Here is a 27,750-nt window from a genome sequence, read left to right on the forward strand (position 1 = left end):
GGTGGGGCTAGCCTATCAGGGGAAAACAGCAGCAGCCAGAGCAGTGGCACCACGGCTGGCTCTGATGTTCAGAAGGGAGGGTCAAAGCGCAGAAGAGCAATAGTAATAGGGGACTCTATAGCCAGGGGCACAGATAGGTGCTTCTGTGGACGTGAAAGTGACTCCAGGATGGTATGTTGCCTCCCTGGTGCCAGGGTCCAGGATGTCTCCGAACGGGTAGAGTGCGAACAGGCAGAGGTCGTTGTACATATTGGTACTTACAACATAGGCAGGAAGGGGCATGAGGTCCTGCAGCAGGAGTTCAGGGAGCTAGGCAGAAAGTTAAAAGACAGGATCTCTAAGGTTGTAATCTCGGGATTACTCCCTGTGCCATGTGCCAGTGAGGCTAGAAATAGGAAGATAGAGCAGCTAAACACGTGGCTAAACAGCTGGTGTAGGAGGGAGGGTTCCCGGTATCTGGACCACTGGGAGCTCTTCCGGGGCAGGTGTGACCTATATAAGAAGGACGGGTTGCATCTAAACTGGAGAGGCATAAATATCCCGGCCGCAAGGTTTGCTAGTGTCACACGGGAGGGTTTAAACTAGTATGGCAGGGGGGTGGGCACGGGAGCAATAGGTCAGAAGGTGAGAGCATTGAGGGAGAACGAGGGAATAGGGACAGTGTGGCTCTGAGGCAGAGCAGACAGGGAGAAGTTGCTGAACACAGCGGGTCTGGTGGCCTGAAGTGCATATGTTTTAATGCAAGTAGTATTACGGGTAAGGCAGATGAATTTAAGAGCTTGGATTAGTACTTGGAATTATGATGTTGTTGCCATTAGAGAGACCTGGTTGAGGGAAGGGCAGGATTGGCAGCTAAACGTTCCAGGATTTAGATGTTTCAGGTGGGATAGAGGGGGATGGAAAAGGGGTGGCGGAGTTGCGCTACTGGTTAGGGAGAATATCACACCTGTACTACGAGAGGACACCTCAGAGGGCAGTGAGGCTATGTGGGTAGAGATCAGGAATAAGAAGGGTGCAGTCACAATGTTGGTGGTTTACTACAGGCCTCCCAACAGCCAGCGGGAGATAGAGGAGCAGATAGGTAGACAGATTTTGGAAAAGAGTAAAAACAACAGGGTTGTGGTGATGGGAGAATTCAACTTCCCCAATATTGACTGGGACTCACTTAGTGCCAGGGGCTTAGAAGGGGCAGAGTTTGTAAGGAGCAACCAGGAGGGCTTCTTAAAACAATATGCAGACAGTCCAACTAGGGAAAGGGCGGTACAGGACCTGGCATTGGGGAATGAGCCCGGCCAGGTGGTAGACGTTTCAGTAAGGGAGCATTTTGGGAACAGTGACCACAATTCAGTAAGTTTTAAAGTGCTGGTGGACAAGGATAAGAGTGGTCCTAGGATGAATGTGCTAAATTGGGGAAGGCTAATTATAACAATATTAGGCGGGAACTGAAGAACCTAGATTGGGGGCGGATGTTTGAGGGCAAATCAACATCTGACATGTGGGAGGCTTTCAAGTATCAGTTGAAAGGAATTCAGGACCGGCATGTTCCTGTGAGGAAGAAGGATAAAAACGGCAATTTTCGGGAACCTTGGATAACGAGAGATATTGTAGGCCTCGTCAAAAAGAAAAAGGAGGCATTTGTCAGGGCTAAAAGGCTGGGAACAGACAAAGCCTGTGTGGAATATAAGGAAAGTAGGAAGGAACTTAAGCAAGGAGTCAGGAGGGCTAGAAGGGGTCACGAAAAGTCATTGGCAAATAGGGTTAAGGAAAATCCCAAGGCTTTTTACACGTACATAAAAAGCAAGAGGGTAGCCAGGGAAAGGGTTGGCCCACTGAAGGATAGGCAAGGGAATCTATGTGTGGAGCCAGAGGAAATGGGCGAGGTACTAAATGAATACTTTGCATCAGTATTCACCAAAGAGAAGAAATTGGTAGATGTTGAGTCTGGAGAAGGGTGTGTAGATAGCCTGGGTCACATTGAGATCCCAAAAGACGAGGTGTTGGGCGTCTTAAAAAATATTACGGTAGATAGGTCCCCAGGGCCTGATGGGATCTACCCCAGAATACTGAAGGAGGCTGGAGAGGAAATTGCTGAGGCCTTGACAGAAATCTTTGGATCCTCACTGTCTTCAGGTGATGTCACGGAGGACTGGAGAATAGCCAATGTTGTTCCTCTGTTTCAGAAGGGTAGTAAGGATAATCCAGGGAACTACAGGCCGGTGAGCCTTACTTCAGTGGTAGGGAAATTACTGGAGAGAATTCTTCGAGACAGGATTGACTCCCATTTGGAAGCAAATGGGCGTATTAGTGAGAGGCAGCATGGTTTTGTGAAGGGGAGGTCGTGTCTCACTAACTTGATAGAGTTTTTCGAGGAGGTCACAAAGATGATTGATGCAGGTAGGGCAGTGGATGTTGTCTATATGGACTTCAGTAAGGCCTTTGACAAGGTCCCTCATGGTAGACTGGCGCAAAAGGTGAAGTCACACGGGATCAGGGGTGAGCTGGCAAGGTGGATACAGAACTGGCTAGGTCATAGAACAGTACGAAGTCTTACAACGCCAGGTTAAAGTCCAACAGGTTTGTTTTGATGTCACTAGCTTTCGGAGCGCTGCTCCTTCCTCAGGTGAATGAAGAGGTATGTTCCAGAAACACATATATAGACAAATTCAAAGATGCCAAACAATGGTTGGAATGCGACCATTAGCAGGTGATTAAGTCTTTACAGATCCAGAGATGGGGTAACCCCAGGTTAAAGAGGTGTGAATTGTATCAAGCCAGGACAGTTGGTAGGATTTCGCAGGTCAGATGGTGGGGGATGAATGTAATGCGACATGAATCCCAGGTCCCGGTTGAGGCCGCACTCATGTGTGCGGAACTTAGCTATAAGTTTCTGCTCGGCGATTCTGCGTTGTCGCGCGTCCTGAAGGCCGCCTTGGAGAACGCTTACCCGGAGACTTGTAAGACTTCGTGCTGTGCTCACCCCAGTCCAACGCCGGCATCTCCACATCATGGCTACCATCGACACCGCAAACTGCCGGCTCAAAGTGGAGAGGATCTCCAGGAAGATCGCGCATATCGACACTGACATTAAGTTTCTACAAAGATGCAAGAAAGCAGACAAGATCCCGAAAGGGCTACAGATCACAAACCCACTCAAGTCGACCTACAACACAGACTACGCTGAGAGACTCTGCCGTCGCACCTCCCTCACACTCCTCAACCACCTCGTCCTCCAGCTCTACAGCAGACGACGCAACCTGGAAACCAAGATAGAGGCCATATTCTCAACTTGCGCTCAGGATGCAGCAGACCAGCTGCGGAACACCGCCAAACAGATGAGACAACAATACTATGTCACCTAAATGCACACCAAGAACAGAAAGCTTGAGAAACTTGGCATCACCACCGGCAGCAACCAAGCCACCCCCGGTGCCACAGTAGAAAATACAGGGAAATCTATTGTCAACTTGTCAGACTACACCATTCAACCAGATGAAATTGAAGTCCTCAGCAGAGGGCTCAATTTCTGCACCACCACCAAAATGGACCCCATCAGTCTTGCGGCAGACACGGAGGAATTCATCAGGCGAATGAGGCTCCGGGAATTCTTCCACAGACCCCAAGAGGCCAACAGCGAACCCAAGCAGACTATCAATAACCGGAACAGCAGACCGAGAGATCTGCGGTGCGGCAACCGAAGAGGAAAGAGTCGAATTGGACCCCTCCGGAAGGCTGCTGCCTCAGACTCGACATGTATGCTCACGCCGTCAGGAGTCGTGTCAATGCCAGATTCATCAGTCGCATTCACAAGACAGCCCCGAACGTCACCCAAGCACAACGCAATGCCATCCGCGCTCTCAAGACCAACCGCAGCATCGTCATCAAACCAGCAGACAAAGGAGGGGCCACTGTCGTACTGAACAGAACGGACTACTGCAAAGAAGTATACTGACAACTGAACAACCAAGAACACTCCAGACAGTTACCCGCAGATCCGACCAAGTAACACATCCACCAACTTAACAGACTGATCAAGATCTTGGATCCAGATCTTCAGAGCACCCTACGTGCTCTCATCCCACGTACTCCCCGCATTGGAGATCTCTACTGCCTCCCGAAAATACATAAGGCCAACACACCAGGCCGCCCTATCATTTCAGGCAATGGGACCTTGTGTGAGAACCTCTCTGGCTACATCAAGGGCATCTTGAAACCCATCGTACAAGGTACGCCCAGCTTCTGTCGCGACACGACGGACTTCCTACAGAAACTCAGCACCCATGGACCAGTTGAACCAGGAACATTCCTCGTAACAATGGACATCTCGGCACTCTACACCAGCATCCCCCATGACGACGGCATTGCTGCAACAGCCTCAGTACTCAACACCGACAACTGCCAATCTCCAGACGCAATTCTGCAACTCATCCGCTTCATTCTGGATCACAACGTCTTCACCTTCGACAACAAGTTCTTCATCCAGACGCATGGAACAGCCATGGGGACCAAATTTGCACCCCAATACGCCAACATCTTCATGCACAAGTTTGAACAGGACCTACTCACCGCACAGGACCTTCAACCGACGTTATACACCAGATACATCGATTACATTTTGTTCCTTTGGACCCACGGCGAAGAATCACTGAAACGACTACACGATGACATTAATAAGTTCCATCCAACCATCAGACTCACCATGGGCTACTCTCCAAAATCAGTTGCATTCTTGGACACACTCGTCTCCATCAAGGACGGTCACCTCAGCACTTCGCTTTACCGCAAACCCACGATTAACCTCACGATGCTCCACTTCTCCAGCTTCCACCCTAAACACATTAAAGAAGCCATCCTCTATGGACAAGCGCTCCGTATACACAGGATCTGCTCAGACGAGGAGGAGCGTAACAGACATCTACAGACGTTGAAAGATGCCATCGTACGAACAGGATATGGCACTCGACTCATCGATCGACAGGTCCAACGCGCCACAGCGAAAAACCGCACCGACCTCCTCAGAAGACAAACAAGGGACACAACCGACAGAATACCCTTCGTCGTCAAGTACTTCCCCGGAGCGGAGAAACTACGTCATCTTCTTCACAGCCTTCAACAAGTCATTGATGACGATGAACATCTTGCCAAGGTCATCCCCACACCCCCACTACTTGCCTTCAAACAACTGCGCAACCTCAAACAAACCATTGTTTGCAGCAAACTACCCCCCAGTCTTCAGAACAGTGACCACGACACCACACAACCCTGCCATGGCAATCTCTGCAAGACGCAGATCATCGACATGGATACCACTATTATACGCGAGAACAGGTACGTGGTACATACTCGTGCACCTCGGCCAACGTTGTCTACCTCATATGCTGCAGAAAAAGGATGTCCCGAAGCGTGGTACATTGGCGAGACCATGCAGACGCTGCGACAACGAATGAACGGACATCGCGCAACAATCACCAGGCAGGAATGTTCCCTTCCAGTCGGGGAACACTTCAGCAGTCAAGGGCATTCAGCCTCTGATCTCCGGGTAAGCGTTCTCCAAGGCGGCCTTCAGGACGCGCGACAACGCAGAATCGCCGAGCAGAAACTTATAGCCAAGTTCCGCACACATGAGTGCAGCCTCAACCGGGACCTGGGATTCATGTCGCATTACATTAATCCCCCACCATCTGGCCTGCGAAATCCTACCAACTGTCCTGGCTTGACACAATTCACACCTCTTTAACCTGGGGTTACCCCATCTCTGGATCTGTAAAGATTTAATCACCTGCTAATGGTCGCATTCCAAGCATTGTTTGGCATCTTTGAATTTGTCTATATGTGTTTCTGGAACATACCTCTTCATTCACCTGAGGAAGGAGCAGCGCTCCGAAAGCTAGTGACATCGAAACAAACCTGTTGGACTTTAAACTGGTGTTGTAAGACTTCATACTGTGCTCACCCCAGTTCAACGCCGGCATCTCCACATCATAGGTCATAGAAGGCAGAGAGTAGCAATGGAAGGATGCTGTTCTGATTGGAGGGCTGTGACCAGTGGTGTTCCACAGGGATCAGTGCTGGGACCTTTGCTGTTTGTAGTATATATAAATGATTTGGAGGAAAATGTAACTGGTCTGATTAGTAAGTTTGCAGACGACACATAGGCTGGTGGAATTGCGGATAGCGATGAGGACTGTCAGAGGATACAGCAGGATTTAGATTGTTTGGAGACTTGGGCGGAGAGATGGCAGATGGAGTTTTATCCGGACAACTGTGAGGTAATGCATTTTGGAAGGTCTAATGCAGGTAGGGAATATCCAGTGAATGGTAAAACCCTCAAGAGTATTGAAAGTCAGAGAGATCTAGGAGTACAGGTCCACAGGTTACTGAAAGGGGCAACACAGGTGGAGAAGGTAGTGAAGAAGGCATATGGCATGCTTGCCTTCATTGACCGGGGCATTGAATATAAGAATTGGCAAGTCATGTTGCAGCTATATAGAACCTTAGTTAGGCCACACTTGGAGTATAGTGTTCAATTCTGGTCGCCACACTACCAGAAGGATGTGGAGGCTTTAGAGAGGGTGCAGAAGAGATTTACCAGAATGTTGCCTGGTATGGAGGGCATTAGCTATGAGGAGCGGTTGAATAAACTCGGTTCGTTCTCACTGGAATGAAGGAGGTTGAGGGGCGACCTGACAGAGGTCTACAAAATTATGAGGGGCATAGACAGAGTGGATAGTCAGAGGCTTTTCCCCAGGGTAGAGGGGTCAATTACTAGGGGGCAAATGTTTAAGGTGCGAGGGGCAAGGTTTAGAGTAGATGTACGAGGCAAGTTTTTATACACAGAGGGTAGTGGGTGCCTGGAACTCGCTACCGGAGGAGGTGGTGGAAGCAGGGACGATAGTGACATTTAAGGGGCATCTTGACAAATACATGAATAGGATGGGAATAGAGGGATACAGACCCACGAAGTGTAGAAGATTGTAGTTTAGTCGGGCAGCATGGTCGGCACGGGCTTGGAGGGCCGAAGGGCCTGTTCCTGTGCTGTACATTTCTTTGTTCTTTGTTATATGTAAAAAGCAAGAGGGAAAGGATTGGACCACTTAAGGACAGTAGGGGCAATCAATGTGTTGAGCCAGAGGAAATGGGCGGGGTACTAAATGAGTACTTTGCATCAGCGTTCACCAAAGAAAGGGACTTTGTGGAAGATAATTCTTGAGTAGGGTGTGTGGACAGTCTGGACGATGTTAACATCAAAAAGGAGGTGGTATTGGATCTTTTAAAAGATATTACGGTAGATAAGTCTCCTGGGCCGGATGGGATTTATGGGATTTAAGCAAGGGAGGAAATTGCTGGGGCCTTGACTTACATCTTTGTATCCTCATTGTATCCTCATTGGCTACAAGTGAGATCCAGAGGACTGGAGAATAGCTAATGTGGTACCGCTGTTTAAGAAAGGTAGCAGGGATAATCCTGGAAACTATAGGCCGGTGAGCCTCACATCGGTAGAAGGTAAATTATTGGTTAGAATTCTATAGGACAGGATTTCTACCCATTTGGAAACAAATGGACTCATTCGCGATAAACAGCCTGGTTTTGTGAAGGGGAAGTCGTGCCTCACTAACTTGATCGAATTTTTTGAGGAAGTGACAAAGATGATGAAGAGGGGAGGGCGGTGGATGTTGTTTACATGGACTTCAGTAAAGCATTTGACAAGGTGCCTCATGGCAGACTGGTACAAAAGGCAAATGGTAGCAGTAGAAGGGTGTTATTCTGAATGGAAGATTGTGACTAGTGGTGTTCCACAAGGATCTGTGCTTGGGCCTCTGTTGTTTGTACTATACATAAACGCTTTGGAAGAAAATGTAGATGGTCTGATTAGTAAGTTCACGGATGACACCAAGGTTGGTGGAGTGGAAGAGTCTTGAGGATTGTCAGAGGAAACAGCAGAACATAGATAGGTTGGAGACTTGGGCAGAGAAATGGCAAATGGAGTTTAATCCGGACAAATGTGAGGTAGTGCATTTTGGTCGATCTAACATAGAGGGAAAATATACAGTAAATGGCAAAACTCTTAGGAATATAGACAGTCAGAGAGATCTGGGTGTGCAGGTCCACAGATCTTTTAACGTGGCAACACAAGTGGACAAGGTAGTCAAGAAAGTATATGGAATGCTTGCCTTCATTGGACGGGCATCAAATATAAAAACTGGCAAGTCATGCTACAGTTGTATAGAACCTTGGTAAGGCCGCATTTGGAATATTGCACACAATTCTGGTTGCCACACTACCAGAAGGATATGGAGGCTTTGGAGAGGGTGCAGAGGAGGTTTACCAGGATGTTGCCTGGGTCTGGAGGGTGTTAGCTATGTGGAGAGGCTGAATAGACTCAGATTGTTTTCATTAGAAAGACGGAGGTTGAGGGGTGACCTGATAGAGGTCTACAAGATTGTAAGGGGCATGGATAGAGTGGATGGGCAGCCATTCTTTCCCAGGGTGGAGGGGTCAGTCACCAGGGGACATAGGATTAAGGTCCGTGGGACAAAGTTTAGAGGAGGTTTTTTAATGCAAAAGGTGGTGAGTGCCTGAAACTCGTTGCCAGGGGAGGTTGTGGAAGCAGATACATTAACGGTGTTCAAAAGGCATCTTGACAAACACATGGATAGGATGGGTATAGAGGGATACGGTACAAGGAAGTGCTGAGGGTTTTGGAAAAGATTGGTATCATGACTGATACAGGCTTGGAGGGCCGAAGGGACAGTAGCTGTGCTGTATTGTTCTTTGTTGTTTAAACCGTTGGAAACGAAGAATCACGTACATACTGATGTAGAGGGAATAGAATATCTACTGAAGAGACATAATATATCTGTAGCGCGTGATATTCAGTTGTTAATGGGATCATTTATTTTCTGTTGTTTAAAGCACACGTTTCATACAAAGTAGTGTTATCACGTTTAGTCAATGTTGTTTTTAGTATTCTTGTTACAGTAAGTCTAAAAATAAGAAATCTTGTCATGCAATTCCTTTTTATTGGTCGCATAGAATTCAGATTTATTTTTGAAGTTAGCGGTCCCTACGGAGATTGTAACAGCAAATAGAAGGGCAAACAATTTCACAGACTATGATATCAAGCTCACTTTGTCAAAGTCTGAAAGCACATTACAAGAAATCACAACTGATCTTCTCATTAACCAAACTGGTCCTTAGGTAGAGGTGGTAATGGGTCGTAACTTCCTAAATAGCACTTGTTTCAATGAATATTCATTGTGATTCGCAATTCAAAGAATCTTGTTTTTTTTAAAAAATATTTTATTGAAAGCATTTTCAATATATCCATCACCAAGAAATACACAAGCCAACCGCGGCAACAGGAAATAAATCTCCCTCCCTCCCTGCACACCCTCCCCCACCAAACCCCCCCCCCCCCCCCATTCACCTCACTGGCACCCCAGCACCCACCCCCTTTTCCAATTTTTCACCCCATTCCCCTACCACCCAGACAAAAATAAAACAAACCGCCTCCCCCACCCACCCCTCCCACCCCCACGACTCAATACTGCTTAAAGAAGTCGATAAACAGCTTCCACCTTGAGGCAAACACCCTCCTCCAAACCTCAAGTGGTTAACTTGACCTTTTCCAATGCAGGAGCACTGCCAAATCGCTTAACCATACCCCTGTCTTCAGCAGCTCCGGGTCCCATCAGCACAACAAAATCCGTCTCCAAGATATCAGGGAGGCAAAGGCCAACACGTCAGCCTCTCTCCCCACGTGAAGTCCCGGATCCTGCGACATTCTAAATATCGCCACCTCTCGTCTTGGAGCTACCTCTACCCCCAAAATTTGCAAAACCCTCGCAACTAGGGACACGCCCAAAACATATGCACACACACCCCCCGCTCCACCTATCCCCCGCCCCTGGAAAGAACTGACATCCTGGGCACCGTCATGTGACTCCGTGCACCACCTTTACTTGGATAAGGCTTAGTCTAGCGCATGACGTGGACACATTCACCCTCCGCAGAGCTTCCCTCCATACTCCGGCCCCCAATGCCCCACCCAACTCCTCCTCCCACTTAAACAGCTCCCCATATATATTCGCAATCTTGCCTTTCCCTATCTCATCCTCGGACAGAAGCTTATACTGCAGCACTGGGGTCTGCAGATATCTGAACTCTCTCTCCCCCCCCCCCCCCCCCAACCAACCGCCGAGCCTTCACAAACCCCATCTGGTCCTCACCTATCAACCCTGGCACACAATCCTTTATCTGCTTCACCAGCACCTTCACCAACAACTTTGCATCTACATTCAACAGTGAGATCGGGTGGTACGATCCACATTGCTCCGGGTCCTTGTCCTTCTTTAGAATGAACGATATTGAAGCCTGGGACAGCATGGGAGGGAAATTCCCCCTCACCATCAACTCATTACACATCTCCACCAACAGGGGCCCCAGTTCCAACCCGAACCCCTTAGAGAACTCGGCTGGGAACCCATTTGGATCCGGGGCCTTCCCGCCTGCGTTGATCCCACGCAATCCAATACCTCCCTCAACCCGATCAGGGTCCATAGCCCCTGCACTTTCACCTCCCCAACCCTCGGGAAATCTAACTCGCCCAAAAACGCCTCATCCTTTCATCCCTCACCAGAGGTTCCGAATGATACAATCTTCAGTAGAAAGCCTCAAAAATCCCATTTACTCCCTCCAGTGTGATATGGTACGAATTAAGTAATGGCATGATGGGAAAACTGGTCAATAGGAAGACTGGTCAAAATGTTTGATACAATGTAAGAAAGGCTGAACTACTCATTCCAGCTCACCAGGCCCATGTAAAGAATGCTCACAGTTCACCAGACCCCTGTAAGAAATGCTGCCCTAACCATTTCAGACTGTAAGACTGATAAGGCCAACTCTGCATAACTTGGAAGTCTGAAAAGATCAGCGAAGGTCAAGCCATTCCAAAACACCGGACCTCGGCAACTCCTGATAAAACTAACTCGTCATAACCCAGGGCCGTAGGAATTAAACAAGATAAGTTCAGGCCTCCAAGGACAAGATAATGGTATGAGTGATGTGACCAAAAATGGTCTGTTCTATGCTTCCGTTTGTATTTTCGATCTAATTCCTGACTATACTGCTGTCAGGCAATCTTGATAATGATAATGTATAAATATTGAGCTAATTCTCTGTCAAAGTGCGGAACTTGCTAAAGACTCAGCAGTTTTGTTGACTCTCTCGGACTTCAAGTTTCAGCCAGTACTGCATGCAGTCTGTTTGAAAATAAAGCTTTGTTATTCTGTCTTAACGAGTGTGTTGAATCTTTCTACTACAGAAGCGGGAAAATATTGACTTTAGCACCAGCTCCGATACCACCATGCTCCTATCGTTTCTCACCCTCCCAATTCCCCTCACCACCACCTGCCCCTCAACTACTGCGCAAGCATCCTGCTAGCTTTCTCCCCATATTCATTTACCTCCCCTCTGACTCTGCGCAATTGCCCCACCGCCTTTCCAGTGGACACAAGACCAAACTCCACCTGGAACCTCTGCCTCTCCTTTAGCAATGCCTCCTCAGGCGCTCTCCCAGGTCATTGCCTCATCACCCTCGGGCACTCCCCAAGATGTCTGCTGCCATCTCCCCTTAACCAACTGCGCCACACCAACTCCACCCAACGCAACCACCTCAGGCCCTCCACATCAACCCCCACTTCACTCCCATTAACTAGCCAACCAGCTAGCATGGTGGCCCCTACACGACACCGCCACCTACCACCTTTCCCCAGCCGCTCTTCACCCGCAATTCTCCAAAAACAATAAAATACACTTACCCACTCCACACCCAGACACATTAAATACACCAAGCTGCCTGATATGCAGATCCAAATTCTTCACATTAACATCCCCAAAGTTCAATGTCCTCACACACTTCCCAGTCCATAGTCTTGTCCCCCCCGTGTCAAAATAAAACTCTCAATTCTGGTGCGTGACCCACAGACGAGCAGAATATAGCACCCCAAACTTCACTCCATCCTTGTAGAGGGCAGCCTTAATCTGATTGAAGCCAGCCCGCCTGCTTGGCCAACTCCACACCCAGGTCCTGGTAGATCCGAAGCACGTTCCCTTTCCAGGTGCACTTTCACGTTTTCTCCGCCCACCTCAGTATCTTATTCTCAACGATGAAACGATGCAGCCGCACCACCATCGCCCTCGGCAGCTCCCCCGCCTTCGGCTTCCTCCTGAATGCCCTGTGCACTCGATCCACCTCAGGAGGACAGTCAAAGACCCCTCCCCCCACTAACTCCTCAAACATATTCGCCACATACTCTGTGGCCTGTGTTCCCTCAATCCCTTCAGGTAGCCCCATGATCCGGAGATTATGCCTGCTGGAACTATTCTCCAGGTCCTCCACCTTCTCCCGCCACAAGCACCATTTCCGCCTCTGAAGCCAGCCGGTCCTCATGCTCACCCACCACCACCTTCTCGACCGCCAGACCCTGCTCCACTCTCTCAATAGCCACCCTAAGCGGTTCCACCACCTTCGGCAGGTCCTCTGAGGCCTCTTGCCTCTGCTCCTGGAACTTCGCATTCAGAAAGTCCACCAGTTGCTCAGTAGATCACTGGGCGGGCAACGCCACCCCTGAAACCTCTGCCATCTTTTCCACTGTTGCAACTCGAATAACCTCTTAATCGTTACTCTCCTCATCGGGTAAGCCACAAACCGACCCCACCGATGGAGCACAACTATTTCTCAGTGCTATGCACCTCACATCAGCAAACACCCATTAAATCTGCAATTTAGCACGGTCAATCCACCTACACTGCACATCATTGGGTTGTGGGGGTGAGACCCCGTGGAGAATGTGCAAATTCCACAAGAACAGTGACCCGGGGCTGCGATCGAACCCAAGTTCTTGGCATCGTGAGGCAGCAGTGCTAACCACTGTGCCACCTCTCTCGCTCAATATATATAGTATAGTCACCTATAAATTCACTACAGAATTACCTAGAGTGGTTAGAATGTGGAATGTGCTGCTACATGGAGTAGTTGAAGAAAATAGCATAGATACACGCAAGTGTTTGCACATGAAGGAGAAAAGAATAGGAGGATATGCTAATGAGGTAAGGTGAAGAGAGGTAGTAAGTGGCTCCTATAAAGATATTAATGCTGGCATAGGCCAGCTGGGCTGAATTGCCTTTTTCTGTGCCATAAATTCTATGTAATCCTACTCAAGATAGTACTGGAGAAGATGCTACGAATTTGAAGTGAACAGTGATAAGGTGTATTTCGGACCACAGGTGTAAAACTAGGAAAGATAACAAGTGATTGCTAGCTGCTTCCGGATGGCGGTGAGGAAATGGGAAGAATACAAATCAAGGACGTGTCATTCTCACCTATCTGGTTAATAAAGCAGCATTTGCCAAATCCTGAACTCTGCTATTACCAGAGCCAGAACTAAATGAAAGACAGCAACTAAAAAAACAGAAAATCAGATGGTATAATAGTAAAATGAATATTTTACCAATACACAATTAAAAATTTGTATAATTAAGGAAAGAATTCAAAGGAAGGTCAGCCAGGTAAACAAATATAACTGATCAATTGAGGGAACTCACTGACCAATGGGCTAACATGCTGTTTTCTTTAAACTTGTGCTCAAGTTGTGAGTGATTTTTGCAAGGTCACATTAATTACCTATTTACAGTTATTCTGAGAAAGTGGTAGTGAGCCGCTTTCTTGAACCACTGTAGTCCTTGTGCTCAAGGTAGAAAATTCCAGGATATTGACCCAACAACAGCTCCTGTATTGTAAATTCTATGTAATCCTACACACGGGCGACACAGTGGTTAGCACTGCTGCCTCACAACACCAAGGACCTGGGTTCGATTCCGGCCTTGGGTGACTGCCTTTGCAGAGTTTGCACGTTCTCCCAGTGTCTGCATGGCTTTCCTCCGGGTTCTCCAGCTTCCTCCCACAGTCCAAGGATGGATAGATGGATTGGCCATGATTTGCTTCTTAGCATCCAAAGATATGTTGGTGGGATTAGGGATAGGGCGGCGATTGGGATTTACTTCAGTGCAGACTTATTGGGTTGAAAGGCTCTTCTGCACTGTAGGGATTCTATGGACGACAAAGGAACAATATATATGTTCCAGTCCGGATGGTATGCAGCTTGGAGGTGAATGCTGTTCCCAGGTCATCTTGCCCTTCTCAGCTGTACAGGGGAAAGGGGAAAGGGGTACAGTTGGAAGTAAGCTCGTCAAGTTGTTGCAATGAATCATAGATTACACTTATTACAATCACAGCACACCGCTGAAGGGTTAGATATTGATTCGAATGGGAGGAACACAATCAAGTTAACTTCTCTATCCCAGATGTTGAGCTTCTTGACCATTGATGTGGTTGCAGCCATCCAGGTGAATGAAGAGTATCTCAACATATTCTTGATCTCGACATCGCAGGAAATGGAGAGGGGCTTTGAAGTGGGACACACTGCAGAATAATCAACTTTCACCATGCACTTGTAGGCACAGTATTGATGCGTCTGATCCAACTAAGCTTCTGGTCAATGCTAACCAGCAAGGTGGTGGCATCAGCAGCAGTACTGATGCCAGTGACAGTGAGGGAAAAATACTGGGAACCATCCATGAATATCCCTATTTCTGATGTTATGAAGGAGGGAGAATTATCGGTGAAGTAGCTGAAGATGTGTGGGCTGAGGTGAGTTCTCGAAGAAACTCCCACAATGATGTCCAATGGCTGTGATAACTCGAAGCCACAATCACTTCATTTGTATCAGCCAATGCAATGATCTTGTTTCAATCTCCACAGATGTGTGTTTGTTCCTTGGTGCCATCCTCAGTTAAATGTCACCTTGATATCAAAGGCAGCAACTCTCATGTCTTCTTACATTGAACACTTCCATGGATGTTTTGATCAATGCCAGGATGAGTGCTTCTAATGTCACCTGAACTGAGCACCAATGAATATAGGAATGGTGAGCAGGAGCAGTGAGGGTACTAATGATAACTCTTTCCAGCATTTTATTGGTGACTGGGGTAACTGAACCTGTTACGGCAGCAATTGGATTTATTATTTTTTTGTGGCTCAACGATACCTACACAATATTCCACATTGTCAGTGAATGCAGGGTCATGGCTGTATTGGACTTACTGTATTGGAACTACTGGGCAGCACGGTAACATAGTGGTTAGCACAATGGCTTCACAGCTCCAGAGTCCCAGGTTCGATTCCCGGCTTGGGTCACTGTCTGTGCGGAGTCTGCACTTCTCCCCGTGTGTGCATGGGTTTCCTCCGGGTGCTCCGGTTTCCTCCCACAGTCCAAAGATGTGCAGGTTAGGTGGATTGGCCATGCTAAATTGCCCCTTAGTATCCAAAATTGCCGTTAGTGTTGGGTGGGGTTACTGGGTTATGGGGATAGGGTGGAGGTGTGGGCTTGGGTAGGGTGCTCTTTCCAACAGGCAGTGCAGACTCGATTGGCAGAATGGCCTCCTTCTGAACTGTAAATTCTATGATTCACTTCTGAAACCCGGTTCTGTATCCAACCGGTAGCACAGTGGTTAGCACTGCTGCCTCACAGAGCCAGGGACCTAGGTTCGATTCAGACCTTGGCTCACTGTCTGTATGGAGTTTGCACGTTCTCCCCATGTCTGCGTGGATTTCCTCCGGGTGGTTTGGTTTCCTCTCATCCAAAGGCATGCAAGTTAGGTGGATTGGCCACGCTAAATTTCCTCTTAGTGTTGGAGGATGTACAGGGTATGTCCCAGGGATAGGGAGGGGGAATGGCCCTAAGTAAGGTGCTCTTTTGGAGTGTTGATGCAGACTCGATAGGCCGAATGGCCTCCTTCTACACTTCTGGGATTCTATGGATTCTATGAACCTAGACTGATCACAACAGTCCTACAGCCAATGAGCTTGGTCACGGAGAACCCACAGTAAACAAGACCACAATTCAACATAACAGATTGAGAACTTTGATAGATCAAATGGAAAAATGTCACAGAAGGTGCACAGAAGGAAATGATCCTTTATGGTTGTGTTAACTGGGATCAATGTCAAATGTAACATCACAAAGTTTGCAGATGATACCAAATTAGGTGGGAGGGTGAATTGTGACGAGGATGCAGGGATCCTACAGCAAGATCTGGACAGGTTAGGCGAGTGGGCTAACCAATGGCAGATGCAGCATAATTTGGATAAGTGTGAGGTTATTCATTTTGGAAGCACAAACAGGAAGGTAGATTACTACCTGAATGGTTGTAAATTGGGAGAGGTAAGCATGCAGGTGCAGCAGGCGGTAAAGAAGGCTAATGGTATGTTGGCCTTCATTGCAAGAAGTTGAGAGTATAGAAGCAGGGATGTGATGCTGCAATTGTACAGGACCTTGGTGAGGCCACACCTAGAATATTGTGTGCAGTTTTGGTCTCCTTTTCTGGGGAAGGATGTTCTTGCTCTCGAGGGAGTGCAGCGAAGGTTTACCAGACTGATTCCAGGGTTGGCGGGACAGTCATAGGAGGAGAGATTGACTAGGTTGGGATTGTTCTCGCTGGAGTTCAGAAGAATGAGGGGGGACCTCATAGAGACTTATAAAATTCTAACAGGACCAGACAGGGTAGATGCAGGGAAGATGTTACCAATGAGGGGTGTGTCTAGAACCAGGGGTCACAACCTGAGGATTCAGTGTAAACCATTTCGAACAGAGATAAGGAGACATTTCTTCACACAAAGAGTGGTGAGCCTGTGGAATTCATTACCACAGGAAGTAGTTGATGCTAAAACTTTGAATATATTCAAGAGGCAGCTGGATATTGGGGAGAATGGGATTAAAGGCTAGGGGGAGAAAGCAGGATTAGGCTATTGAGTTGGATGATCAGCCATGATTGTGATGAATGGCGGAGCAGGTTCGAAGGGCCGAAAACCTCCTCCTGCTCCTATCTTCTATGTGTCGATGTATCTATGATGCGGACACTGTCAAATTCCAAAAAATAAATGCCATCTTCCAAGGGAGACATCACTCAGCTCACAAGTGCAAGATTACGGTTTGTATGCCATCTTGTTGAAGTAATGATAACTATCCCCATCATTTACAGTTAACACCATCTCACTGGTGAAGTTTGAAAAATAACTCATTTTAACTGAACTAAATGGCCAGCCTACCTTACAGATCCGTCCGCTACATTAGGCACATAGAGGGTAACGTGAATAGGAACTTGGCAGTTGGCACGAAGGTTGGCCATGGCACGAAGGGCCTCTGCTTCATTGCGTGGGAAGGTCACCTTAATGCAGCCCAGGTAGGTTAACTTGTTGAACAGAACACTCTCCTCTTCTGCGGCAGTGGGTGATGCAGCTTTTGGTACAGGGAGTTCTGTTGAAAAGACACCTGGATTAATACTGTTTGCAACAGGACAAATGGAATTACACAGCCAGCACTAGTTCCTGGCCTACATGCTTTTTCCAGAAACGAGAACAGAAAATACTGGAAGCACACACCAGGCCCAGATTAGTCAGTATCTTGGTAAAGAATATTTAAAATATTGTGCGCAGTTTTGCGCCCCTTGTCTAAGGAAGGATGTGCTGGCCTTGGAGGGTCCAGAGGAGGTTCACAAGAATGATCCCCGGAATGAAAGACTTGACATACGAAGAGTGGTTGAGGACTCTGGATCTGAACTCGATTGAGTTTAGAAGGATGAGGGAGGGGGATCTCATTGAACCTTACAGAATACTAAGAAGTTTAGATAGAGTGAATGTAGAGAGGCTGCTTCCACTAGTAGGAGAAACTAGAATCCGAGGGCACAGCCTCAGACTGAAGGGTCGATCCTTTAAAACAGTGATGAGGAGGAATTTCTTCAGCCAGAGGGTGGTGAATCTGTGGAATTCTGCCACAGAAGGCTGTGGAGGCTAAATCATTGAGAGTCTTTAAGGCAGAGATACACAGGTTCTTGATCAATAAGGGGATATGGGGTTACAGGGAGAAGGCAGGAGAATGGGGATAAGAAACTTATCAACCATGATTGAATGGTGGAGCAGACGCAATGGTCCGAATGGCCTAATTCCCCTCCTATATTTTATGGTCTTATGGAGAACAGAGGGACGATTACATTTTGGGAGCATGCCCTCCAGTAGACTGTAGATATTGGCAAAGGACTTAACTAATTAATAAGCTTGCCTTGCTTTAAAGAAGGACAGTCCAAGCGGACTGGTACTTAGACACACTTTCGGGGAAAATACCATAATCCCACCAAGCTCATATCAAAACTTCAAAACCTAGTACTTGGCTCCTGCCTCTGCAACTGGATCCTCGACTTTCTAACCCACAGACCACAATCAGTAAGAATAAACAACACCTCCTCCACGATAGTCCTCATTACCGGAGCCCCACAGGGGTGCATACTTGGCCCCCTCCTATACTCTCTACACATACACAACTGTGTGACAAATTTTGGCTCCAACTCCATCAAGAAGTTTGCTGATGACACGGCCTTACTGGGTCGAATCTCAAACAACGTTGAGTCAGACTATAGGAGGGAGATAGAGAACCTAGTGGAGTGGTGTAACAACACCAATCTCTCCCTAAATGTCAGCAAAACCAAAGAGCTGGTCATTGACTTGAGGAAGCAAAGTATCGTACACACCCCTGTCTGCATCAATGGTGGAGAGGTGGTGATGGTAGACAGCTTCAAATTCCTAGGTGTGCACATAACCAACAATCTATCCTGGTCCATCCACGTCGATGCTACGGCCAAGAAGGCACAACAATGCCTATACTTCCTCAGGAAACAAAGGAAATTTGGCATGTCCACATTGACTCTTACCAATTATTACAGATGCACCATAGAAATCCTATCTGGCTCCATCACAGTCTGGTATGGCAACTGCTCAGCCCAAGACCGTAAGAAACTACAAAGAGTCATGAACACAGCCCAGTCCATCACGTGAACCCGCCTTCCATCCATTGACTCTGTCAACACCTCCCGTTGCCTTGGAAAAGCGGGCAGCATAATCAAAGACCCCTCCCACCCGGGTTATTCACTCTTCTAACTTCTTCCATCGGGCAGAAGATCAAAAGTCTGAGAACAGGCATTAACGTGTTCAAAAACAACTTCTTCCCCGCTGTTACCAGACTCCTGAATGACTCTCTTATGGACTGAACTGATCTTTTCACACATCTTCTCTACTGAGTAGTATTGTACTCCATATGCTTCACCCGATGCCTATGTCTCTGTATTTTCATAGTGTGTCTATGTATGACCTATGTTTTTCTTTCATATATGGAATGATCTGTCTGGACTGTACACAGAACATACTTTTCACTGTACCTCAGTACATGGGACAATAAAACAAATCCAATCCAGTCCAATCCAATATGCATCAAGTAATTACCTCCCTTTGATATATTTTGTGACATCATGATGTAGCAACATTGGAGGCAAGTCTTTCTCATATTATATTTGATTCTTTTAGCAAGTCACGTTGAATCTGTGCCCTCTCTTTCTCGATTCTTTTGCAAGCAGGAACAGTTTCTCCCCTGATGACTTTGAACATGTCTATTAAATCTCCTCTTGCCCTTCTGCTCTACAAGAAAAAACTCATATGCTCATACTCAACCTAAATATGCAGATATTCCCAAAGATGAAATGTGACAAACTGGACAATGCACATGTGTAATGTCAAATAAATAAAAATGCTCAGCAAATAAAAATGTGCCTCCTCCCACCTACTTCATCAAACCCTAATCAGCATAGCCTTTTCTTCTTTTTTCCCACATTGACTCATCTAGCTTCTCCTTAAATGCATCTATGCTATTCACCTCAAACATTCCATGTGGTAGCGGCTTCCACATTCTCAGAACTCTCTGATGAAAGAAGTTTCCCCTGAATTCCTCCTTGGATTTATTAGTTACTACCTTATACCAATAGTTCTTCTAAATTTCTTTGTTATAGTTGGGCTTCAAACCTCATTGAGTCTTTTTTTTTAATCCACAGGCTGTTTACAATGAAGTCATGATGGGTCAGCACAGACTCAATGGCCAAATGGTCTCCTTCATCACTGCAGGGATTCTATGGAAAAAGCACACTGCTTTCCCAAGCGAGCCCAAGCCTGAAGGAGGATGACAGTCTGGAAGTCCTTATATAAGATCAAGTGGAAGTAAGCACCTGACTCCCGATGCAATCTTATCCCGCCACCGCAAAAAAGGCTAGATATCCGAGGATTAACCAACCACACCCGGACGTACACTAATACATATTCCGCCTACTCCAAATACTCCCAGAGGCACTAACCACAAAAGTGGGGAAAAAAAGGAACCCAGTCTTCTTGAGGATGCATAGTCTGACTGTACCTTCATAGGCAGCTAGCAAGAATTCCATAATCCCGAAATAACAAAAATACAGAAGGAAAACACAACACCAACAGGTCTAACGGAGGGGCTTTCCTCACACACAATGAGGACTTACAAGGTCTTACCAACCACCTCTACACCAAACCATCTATCCACTCACCTTCTCTGGAAACAGAGTGAAGGGTACCTAAAAAAATGTGTGCTCCATATTACGATCCCAGAGCAGTCCCAAACAGTGGCTCAGAGACTGGACAGAAATCCCAATATTTTATTTTAATTTTGTAAGACTGAGGAAAGGATACCTCGCTCCAGGAGTAATTTCACAAGAAATAGGGATATGGTATATTCAAACAAACTTTATTACCGACACAGTATGAAAATATCTTTAACATCAAACTAGAAAATAGCTCACAATTACACCTTAAACAATGCTAGTCAGTACAGTAAATACAGTAACCTTAACAGCTATCTTTATTCCCACTCAAACAATAACAAAGAAATCTCAGCTCTCAATCCACTGTTTTTTTTAAATAAATGTTTTATTAAAGCTTTTCCAACCAACGTTTTTACATAACAAAGATAGATGTACAAATAATAATAAAAATAAAAATAAACAAGAATTATTAAACAAAACAAGGTGGGTGTTGTCTTCCTATAAAACTTACATTATATCAACAGTTCCCGCTCCCCTCCGGATGCTGCTGCTGACAATTACTGCTCCCCTGGAAAGTCAAGGAAAGGTTGCCACCGCCGGGAGAACCCCATCAAGGACCCTCTCAAGGCAAACTTTATTCACTCCAGGCTGAGGAACCCCGCCATATCACTAAGTCATGTCTCCACACTCGGGGGTTTTCGAGTCCCTCCACATTATCAAGATCCGTCTCCAAGGCTAACAGGGAGGCAAAGGCCAGTTCCCCGGCCTCTTTCGCTTCCTGCACTCCCGGATCCTCCGACACCCCAAATATCACTACTGTTGGACTCGCCTTCACCCGAGTGTCCAAAATCCTAGACATCACCCTCGCAAACCCCCTCTGCCAGAATTCTTTAAGCACCAGGCATGCCCAAAACATATGGGCATGGTTCGCCGGACTCACTGCACATATCGGGCACCTGTCCTCCACCCCAAAAAACGTACTCATCCTTGCCGCCATTATGTGCGCCCGATGCACCACCTTAAGCTGAATTAAGCTGAGCCTGGCACATGAGGAGGAGGAGTTCACCCTGCCCAGGGCGTCAGCCCACAGGCTCTCATCCAGCTCCTCACCCAGCTCCTCCTCCCACTTGCCCTTCAACTCCTCCACTGAGGCTTCCTCCATCTCCTGCAGCTCCTGATATATGTCCAACACCTTCCCCTCCCTTACCCAGATGCCAGACACCACCCTGTCCTGGATCCTATGCAAGGGCAGCAGCGGAAATGTCCCCACCTGTTTTCTAAGAAAGTCCAGAACCTGGAGGTACCTGAACGCATTCCCCGGGGGCAGGCCAAACTTCTCCTCCAGCGCCTGCATGCTAGGGAAAGACCCGTCTATAAACAGGTCCCCCAGCCTCCTAATACCTGCCCTATACCAGCCTTGGAACCCCCCATCCATCCTACCTGGAGCAAATCTATGGTTATTCCGTATCGGGGTCCACACAGATGCCCCCTCCTCCTGCCTGTGTCTCCTCCACTGCCCCCAAATCCTCAGTGCCGCCGCCACCACCGGACTTGAGGTGTATCGCGCCGGTGAGAACGGTAGCGGAGCCGTGACTAGTGCCCCTAGACTGGTGCCTTTGCATGACGCCACCTCCAGCCACCCCCATGTCGCCCCCTCCCCATCATCCACTTCCTAATCATGGCCCCCGGCTACACTCTAAGAATGCCCTTTTAACTCGCGGGGTTTTATTCGCCCACACAAATCCCGTAACCATCCTATTCATCCGCTTAAAAAAGGACTTGGGGATGAAAATGGGGAGGCACTGAAAGACGAAGAGGAACCTGGGGAGAACCATCATCTTCACAGTCTGCACCCGCCCCGCCTGGGAAAGCGGGAGCATATCCCACCTTTTAAACTCTCCCTCCATCTGCTCCACCTGGCCCCTAGCATGGACCACAAACAGCTCACTCTTCCCCACGTTCAATTTATACCCCGAGAAGCTCCCAAAGTCCCTCAGGATTCGCATGACCTCCCCCATCCCCTCTAGCTGGTCCAAAATGTACAACAACAGGTCATCCGCGTACAGGGAGACCCGGTGTTCCTCCCCCCCGCGTACCAGTCCTCTCCAATCCCTTGGAGTCCTGAGTGCAATGGCCAACGGCTCAATTGCCAGGGCAAACAACAACGGGGACACCCCTGCCTCGTCTCCCGGTGCAGCCTGAAATAACTCCGAACTTAGCCGGTTCGTGGACACACTCGCTACAGGGGCCTGATACAGCAGCTTGACCCACCCTATGAATCCCTCCCCGAATCCAAACCTGCTTAACGCTTCCCACAGGTACTCCCACTCCACACGGTCAAAGGCCTTCTCCGCGTCCATTGCAGCCATCACTTCCGCAACCCCCTCCCTCCGAGGGCATCATGATAATATTCAGGAGCCTCCTCACATTCGTGTTCAGCTGCCTGCCCTTAACGAAACACGTCTGGTCCTCCCCAATCACTCCCGGGATACAGTCCTCTATTCTGGTGGCCAGAATTTTTGCCAACAGTTTGCCGTCTACATTCAGGAGCGATATCGGCCTGTATCAGCAAAATCAATGCCTGCGACATCGTCGGGGGGGGGGGGGGGGGGGGGGGGGGGGGGGGGGGGGGGGTGGTTCTTAGCAGGAGCGGGCTCAGTAGCTCCGAGAACTTCCTATATAATTCTACAGGGAAGCCGTCCGGACCAGGGGCCTTGCCCGACTGCATGCTTGACAGCCCCCTGACTGCCTCCTCCAACTCAATTGGGGCCCCCAATCCCTCCACCCGCTCCACTTCCACCCTCGGGAACCTCAAACCGGTCCATAAACTGCCTCATCCCTTCCCCCTCACCAGGGGGTTCCGACTCATATAACTTCCCGTAGAACTCCCTGAAGACTTCATTGACCCTCTCTGGGCTCAGCACCATGTTGCCCTCCTTATCCCGCACTCCCCCAATCTCTCTAGCCGCCTCCCTCTTGCGCAGCTGGTGTGCCATACTCCCCATACTCATAGACTGCCCCTTTCACTTTACTTAACTGCGCCTCCGCCTTCCCCATGGTCAACAAATCGAACTCCGCCTGAAGTTTGCGGCATTCGTTCAGGAGCCCCCCCTCTGGGGCCTCCGCGTATCTCCTGTCTACACAAAGTATCTCTCCCACCAGCCTCTCCCTCTCCTTCTTCTCTCTGTGGCACATGATGGAGATTAACTCTCTCCTAACGACCACCTTCAAAGCCTCCCACACCACTGCCACCGTTACCTCCCCTGTGTCATTCGCTACCACATAGTTCTCAATGCTCCTCCTTATCCACCCACACATCTCCTCATCCACCAGCAGCCCCACATCCAGTCTCCAGAGAGGGCGCTGACCGCGCTCCGCCCCCAGCCGCAGGTCCACCCAGTGCAGGGCATGGTCCGCTCAATCCACTGTTAAACACAGTTAGCATTCAAGAATACCTGCTGTGCAGAGATATTCTTTAAGAGTCTTTTGACACTGCTTTGAAGAAAATACCTGAATCCTGTCAGAACCATGCAGAAAATCTGGCTGTATTTCTTCAAAAGCTGCTTCAGCTTATTTCCGATCACCTTCTAATTTCACTCTTCTTAACAGCTTGGAAGAAATGGCTAATCCAGCTACAGGCATATCTTTTAACTGAAGTGAGATGCTTGACTTCTGCTCACATCTCCATCTAAAACTCAATTAAAACAGCTTTTCTGCAAAATGCCTAATACGATGGCCAGTGATTACATCACCTTACCAAGCTTATATCCAATTAATTCTACAGGGAATCCCTTAATCCAAACAACATTCCATTAGCACAAGATTTTTACGATCCTTTAAGTGCACCCCTGGCTTCAAAACTTAGTTGTCTTTCAAATCAGGATTGATTTTAAAAACATGACTGCAGCAGTCACATATGAACTCAGACTTTTCACCCTTACTGTACCAAATACCTAGAACACAATATATCTGGAATTCCTACATTTATCACACTCCCCCGTTGTAAAAGCAAGGATTACAACACATAAAAACACAAGAAGAGGTAAATACTGCACCAACCTCAGGATAATATAACTGTCCACAGAGCTTGGAAAAACCAAAGCCATGAGGAATCAGGAGTAACATCACAAAGGAACAAAGTTCAGGATTACTGATGAACTGCAGGATAATATAACCACAGACCGAGCTTGGAAAGACACAGCCATGACAGGACCATCGGGCAGCAACCAGGATCCATCCAGAGTTTCATCGAAGCCCCTGAAGCTCTGCCATGTCTTCGTCCTGAAGGCCCGGTAAGTCCTGAAGGCCCGGTAAAATGACACCTAGGTCCCAGCAGGTGGCGAAGATCCGCCGTTTCCGGCCGCCTGCATCCCTTCTCGACGAACACAGAGGACAAGACAAAGCAAGACCAGTGGTCGGAGTCTCCAACCAACCACATGCCTTGAAGAATACAATGTGCGCTACCTAACTCGCAACGCCCGATCTTCAAATTGAGATTGTGAAAGCATGGCAGCCAGTTCTCAATTCGACCGGGAATTCATCCTGAGCTCCCCTAGGGAGACCAGGCCCACAAACACTCCTTCTCCGGCCCCATCTCCCCAAATCGATCAGGATGTTCAACATTTCAATGCAGCATGATTTCAAAGGACTGAAGGTGAGCCCCCACCAAGGAAACTGCCCTATCGACTGACAGGATTCTCTTCTCTGCTTCCTCCATTTTCTTTAGGATATCTCGCAATTTGTTAATGTGAGCACTAGTAACCTGTGCCGGAGAGCCAAGACCGTCGTCCACAAATTCACTCACAATGGCAGCCTCGACACCAACGGCTTGGCCAAAGTGTAGACCCGCTCAGCAACGAAGCCGCCACTGAAAACTGGGCCCCACCCCATCCTCCTCTGACCACCTCAATCAATCAAGGATTTTCTTGATTTAACTTGGCCCCCCAGCTCCAAAATCTAGCCAGGGTCTTCCAGGAACCTAGCATAGGTCATATCCATCAGGATCAATTGATTCTAGGTTATGCATCAGGGTTTTTAAAAAAAGGATCAAAGATGAGTAGCACCAGAGCTCATGAAAACACAGCCACTCCCGCACTTACCCTGTTCATAATTTTAAAGAACCATTAACATTCTATTTTCTAGAGAAAGCAACCCAGCATGGTCATAACCTCTTGAGTTAGTGTGTCATTCTCATAACCTTTTTGCACCTTGCACAGTTCCGTTTTGTTTTACTTGTAAAATGGGGATGGGAACTGTAATCTTAAGTGTGGTCCCATCAAGGTGCCACAGAAGTTGAATATAACATCTCCTTGATATCAGAGCCAACAATGGCAATTTCTGAGAGATGGTTCTGATCACAGTTATGAGGTGTTTATAAGACCAGGAATATTAAGCAAATCCAGATTAAATTTCAAGTTTGGTACAAAAGGTGATTTGTCTGGACTTCACTTCCAGACTACCCTAATGTATTAAAACACCAGACAATATTCAGCTAATCAATCTGAAGTAGCGGATCAAGGTTCACTATTGTCCTTTAGAAAAGGCAATCTGCTGCATTGGTCTGCTCTGGCCTACACGTGACTCCAGATTCACATCAATGTGGTTGACTATTAACTAACCTCCAAAATGGCTGAACATGCCACTCAGTTGTACCAAACAATTGCAGAAAAGTAGAAAATGAATGAAACCAAAAGACCACCCAGCATCAACTTGAGGCACTGAAAGCAACAGCAGCACTGGAAGCAACCCAGCCCTACTGACCCTGCAGAGGCCTCCTTACTAACATCTGGGGGCTTGTGTCAAAATGGGAGAACTGTTTCACAGATTAGTCAAGCAACAGCCTGACATCGTTATACTCACCGAATCATACCTTATAGACTATGTCCTAGACGCCATCATCACCATCCCTGGGTATGTCCTGTCCCATCAGAAGGACAGACCAAGCAAAGGTGGAGGCACAATGGCATACTGTCTGGACCCCATGAAGTCTTAGGGCATAAAGTGATTACCATCGTCATGTGAAGAATCAGTAGTGCTCCATATTGAACACCACTTAGGAGAAGCACTGAGGGCACATAATGTACCCTGGATGGAAGACTTCAATGTCCACCACCAAAAGTGGCCAGGTAGTACCACTACTAACCGAGCCCTGAAGAACGTATTTGCAAAAGTGGATAAGTGGTGAGGGGAAAGGTTACGAGACTCGCTGCAATTATGCTGCAATTGTATGGGGTGTTGGTGAGGCCGCATCTGGAGTATTGTGTTCAGTTTTGGTCTCCTTACCTGAGAAAGGACATATTGGCACTGGAGGGAGTGCAGAGGAGATTCACTAGGTTGATCCCAGAGTTGAGGGGATTAGATTATGACGAGAGGTTGAGTAGGCTGGGACTGTACTCATTGGAGTTTAGAAGGATGCGGGGGGATCTTATTGAAACATATAAAATTATGACGGGAATAGATAGGATAGATGCGGGCAGGTTGTTTCCACTGGTCGGGGAAAGCAGAACTAGGGGGCATAGCCTCAAAATAAGGGGAAGTAGATTTAGGACGGAGTGTAGGAGGACCTTCTTCACCCAAAGGGTTGTGAATCTCTGGAATTCCTTGCCCAGTGAAGCAGTTGAGGCTCCTTCTTTAAACGTTTTTAAGAAAAAGATAGATGCCTTTCTAAAGAATAAAGGGATTCGGGGATATGGTGTACGGGCCGGAGAGTGGAGCTGAGTCCACAAAGATCAGCCATGATCTCATTAAATGGCGGAGCAGGCTCGAGGGGCCAGATGGCCTACTCCTGTTCCTAGTTCTTATGTTCTTATGAGACCTTATCCTCACCAATCTACCTGTCCCAGATGCATTTGTCCATGACAATTTAGGTAGGAGTGACCACCACAGTCTTTGTGAGGACACGCTTTCACAGTGAGATAATCTCCATCATGCTAAACATGCAAATGTGACACTTCTGCTCAGGAGAGGAAGACAGAAAGCAGGAAACTATAGGCCAGTTAACCTAACGTCTGTCATTGGGAAAATGCTAGTAGCAGGACATTTAAAATATCATTACACAATCAGGCAGTCAACATGGCTTTGCGCAAGGAAAATCTTGTTTTACAAATGTATTAGAGCTCTTTGAGGATGTTAGAAGCAAGTGGAATTTATTTTTCTTTATTCATTTACGGGATCGCTGGCTAGGCCAGTATTTCTTGTCCATTCCTAGTTTCCCTATGAAACTAGCTGCAAGTCATCAAGCAGCCAAGTACT

The 27,750-nt window shown here is 47.6% G+C and overlaps 1 protein-coding gene across 2 annotated transcripts in view; it reads right to left on the reverse strand.

Annotated features, from left to right (window-relative positions):
• rabgap1l (RAB GTPase activating protein 1-like) overlaps positions 1-27,750 on the reverse strand; it is a 934,074-nt gene that overhangs the window by 773,690 nt on the left and 132,634 nt on the right. For both annotated transcript variants that reach the window (XM_072511773.1, XM_072511772.1), the window contains exon 4: positions 17,165-17,372. In XM_072511773.1, the coding sequence (XP_072367874.1) occupies positions 17,165-17,372 (208 nt within the window). The remainder of the gene's footprint in view (positions 1-17,164; positions 17,373-27,750) is intronic.

The sequence above is a fragment of the Scyliorhinus torazame genome, chromosome 7 (assembly GCF_047496885.1).
Source record: "Scyliorhinus torazame isolate Kashiwa2021f chromosome 7, sScyTor2.1, whole genome shotgun sequence".
NCBI lineage: Eukaryota > Metazoa > Chordata > Chondrichthyes > Carcharhiniformes > Scyliorhinidae > Scyliorhinus > Scyliorhinus torazame.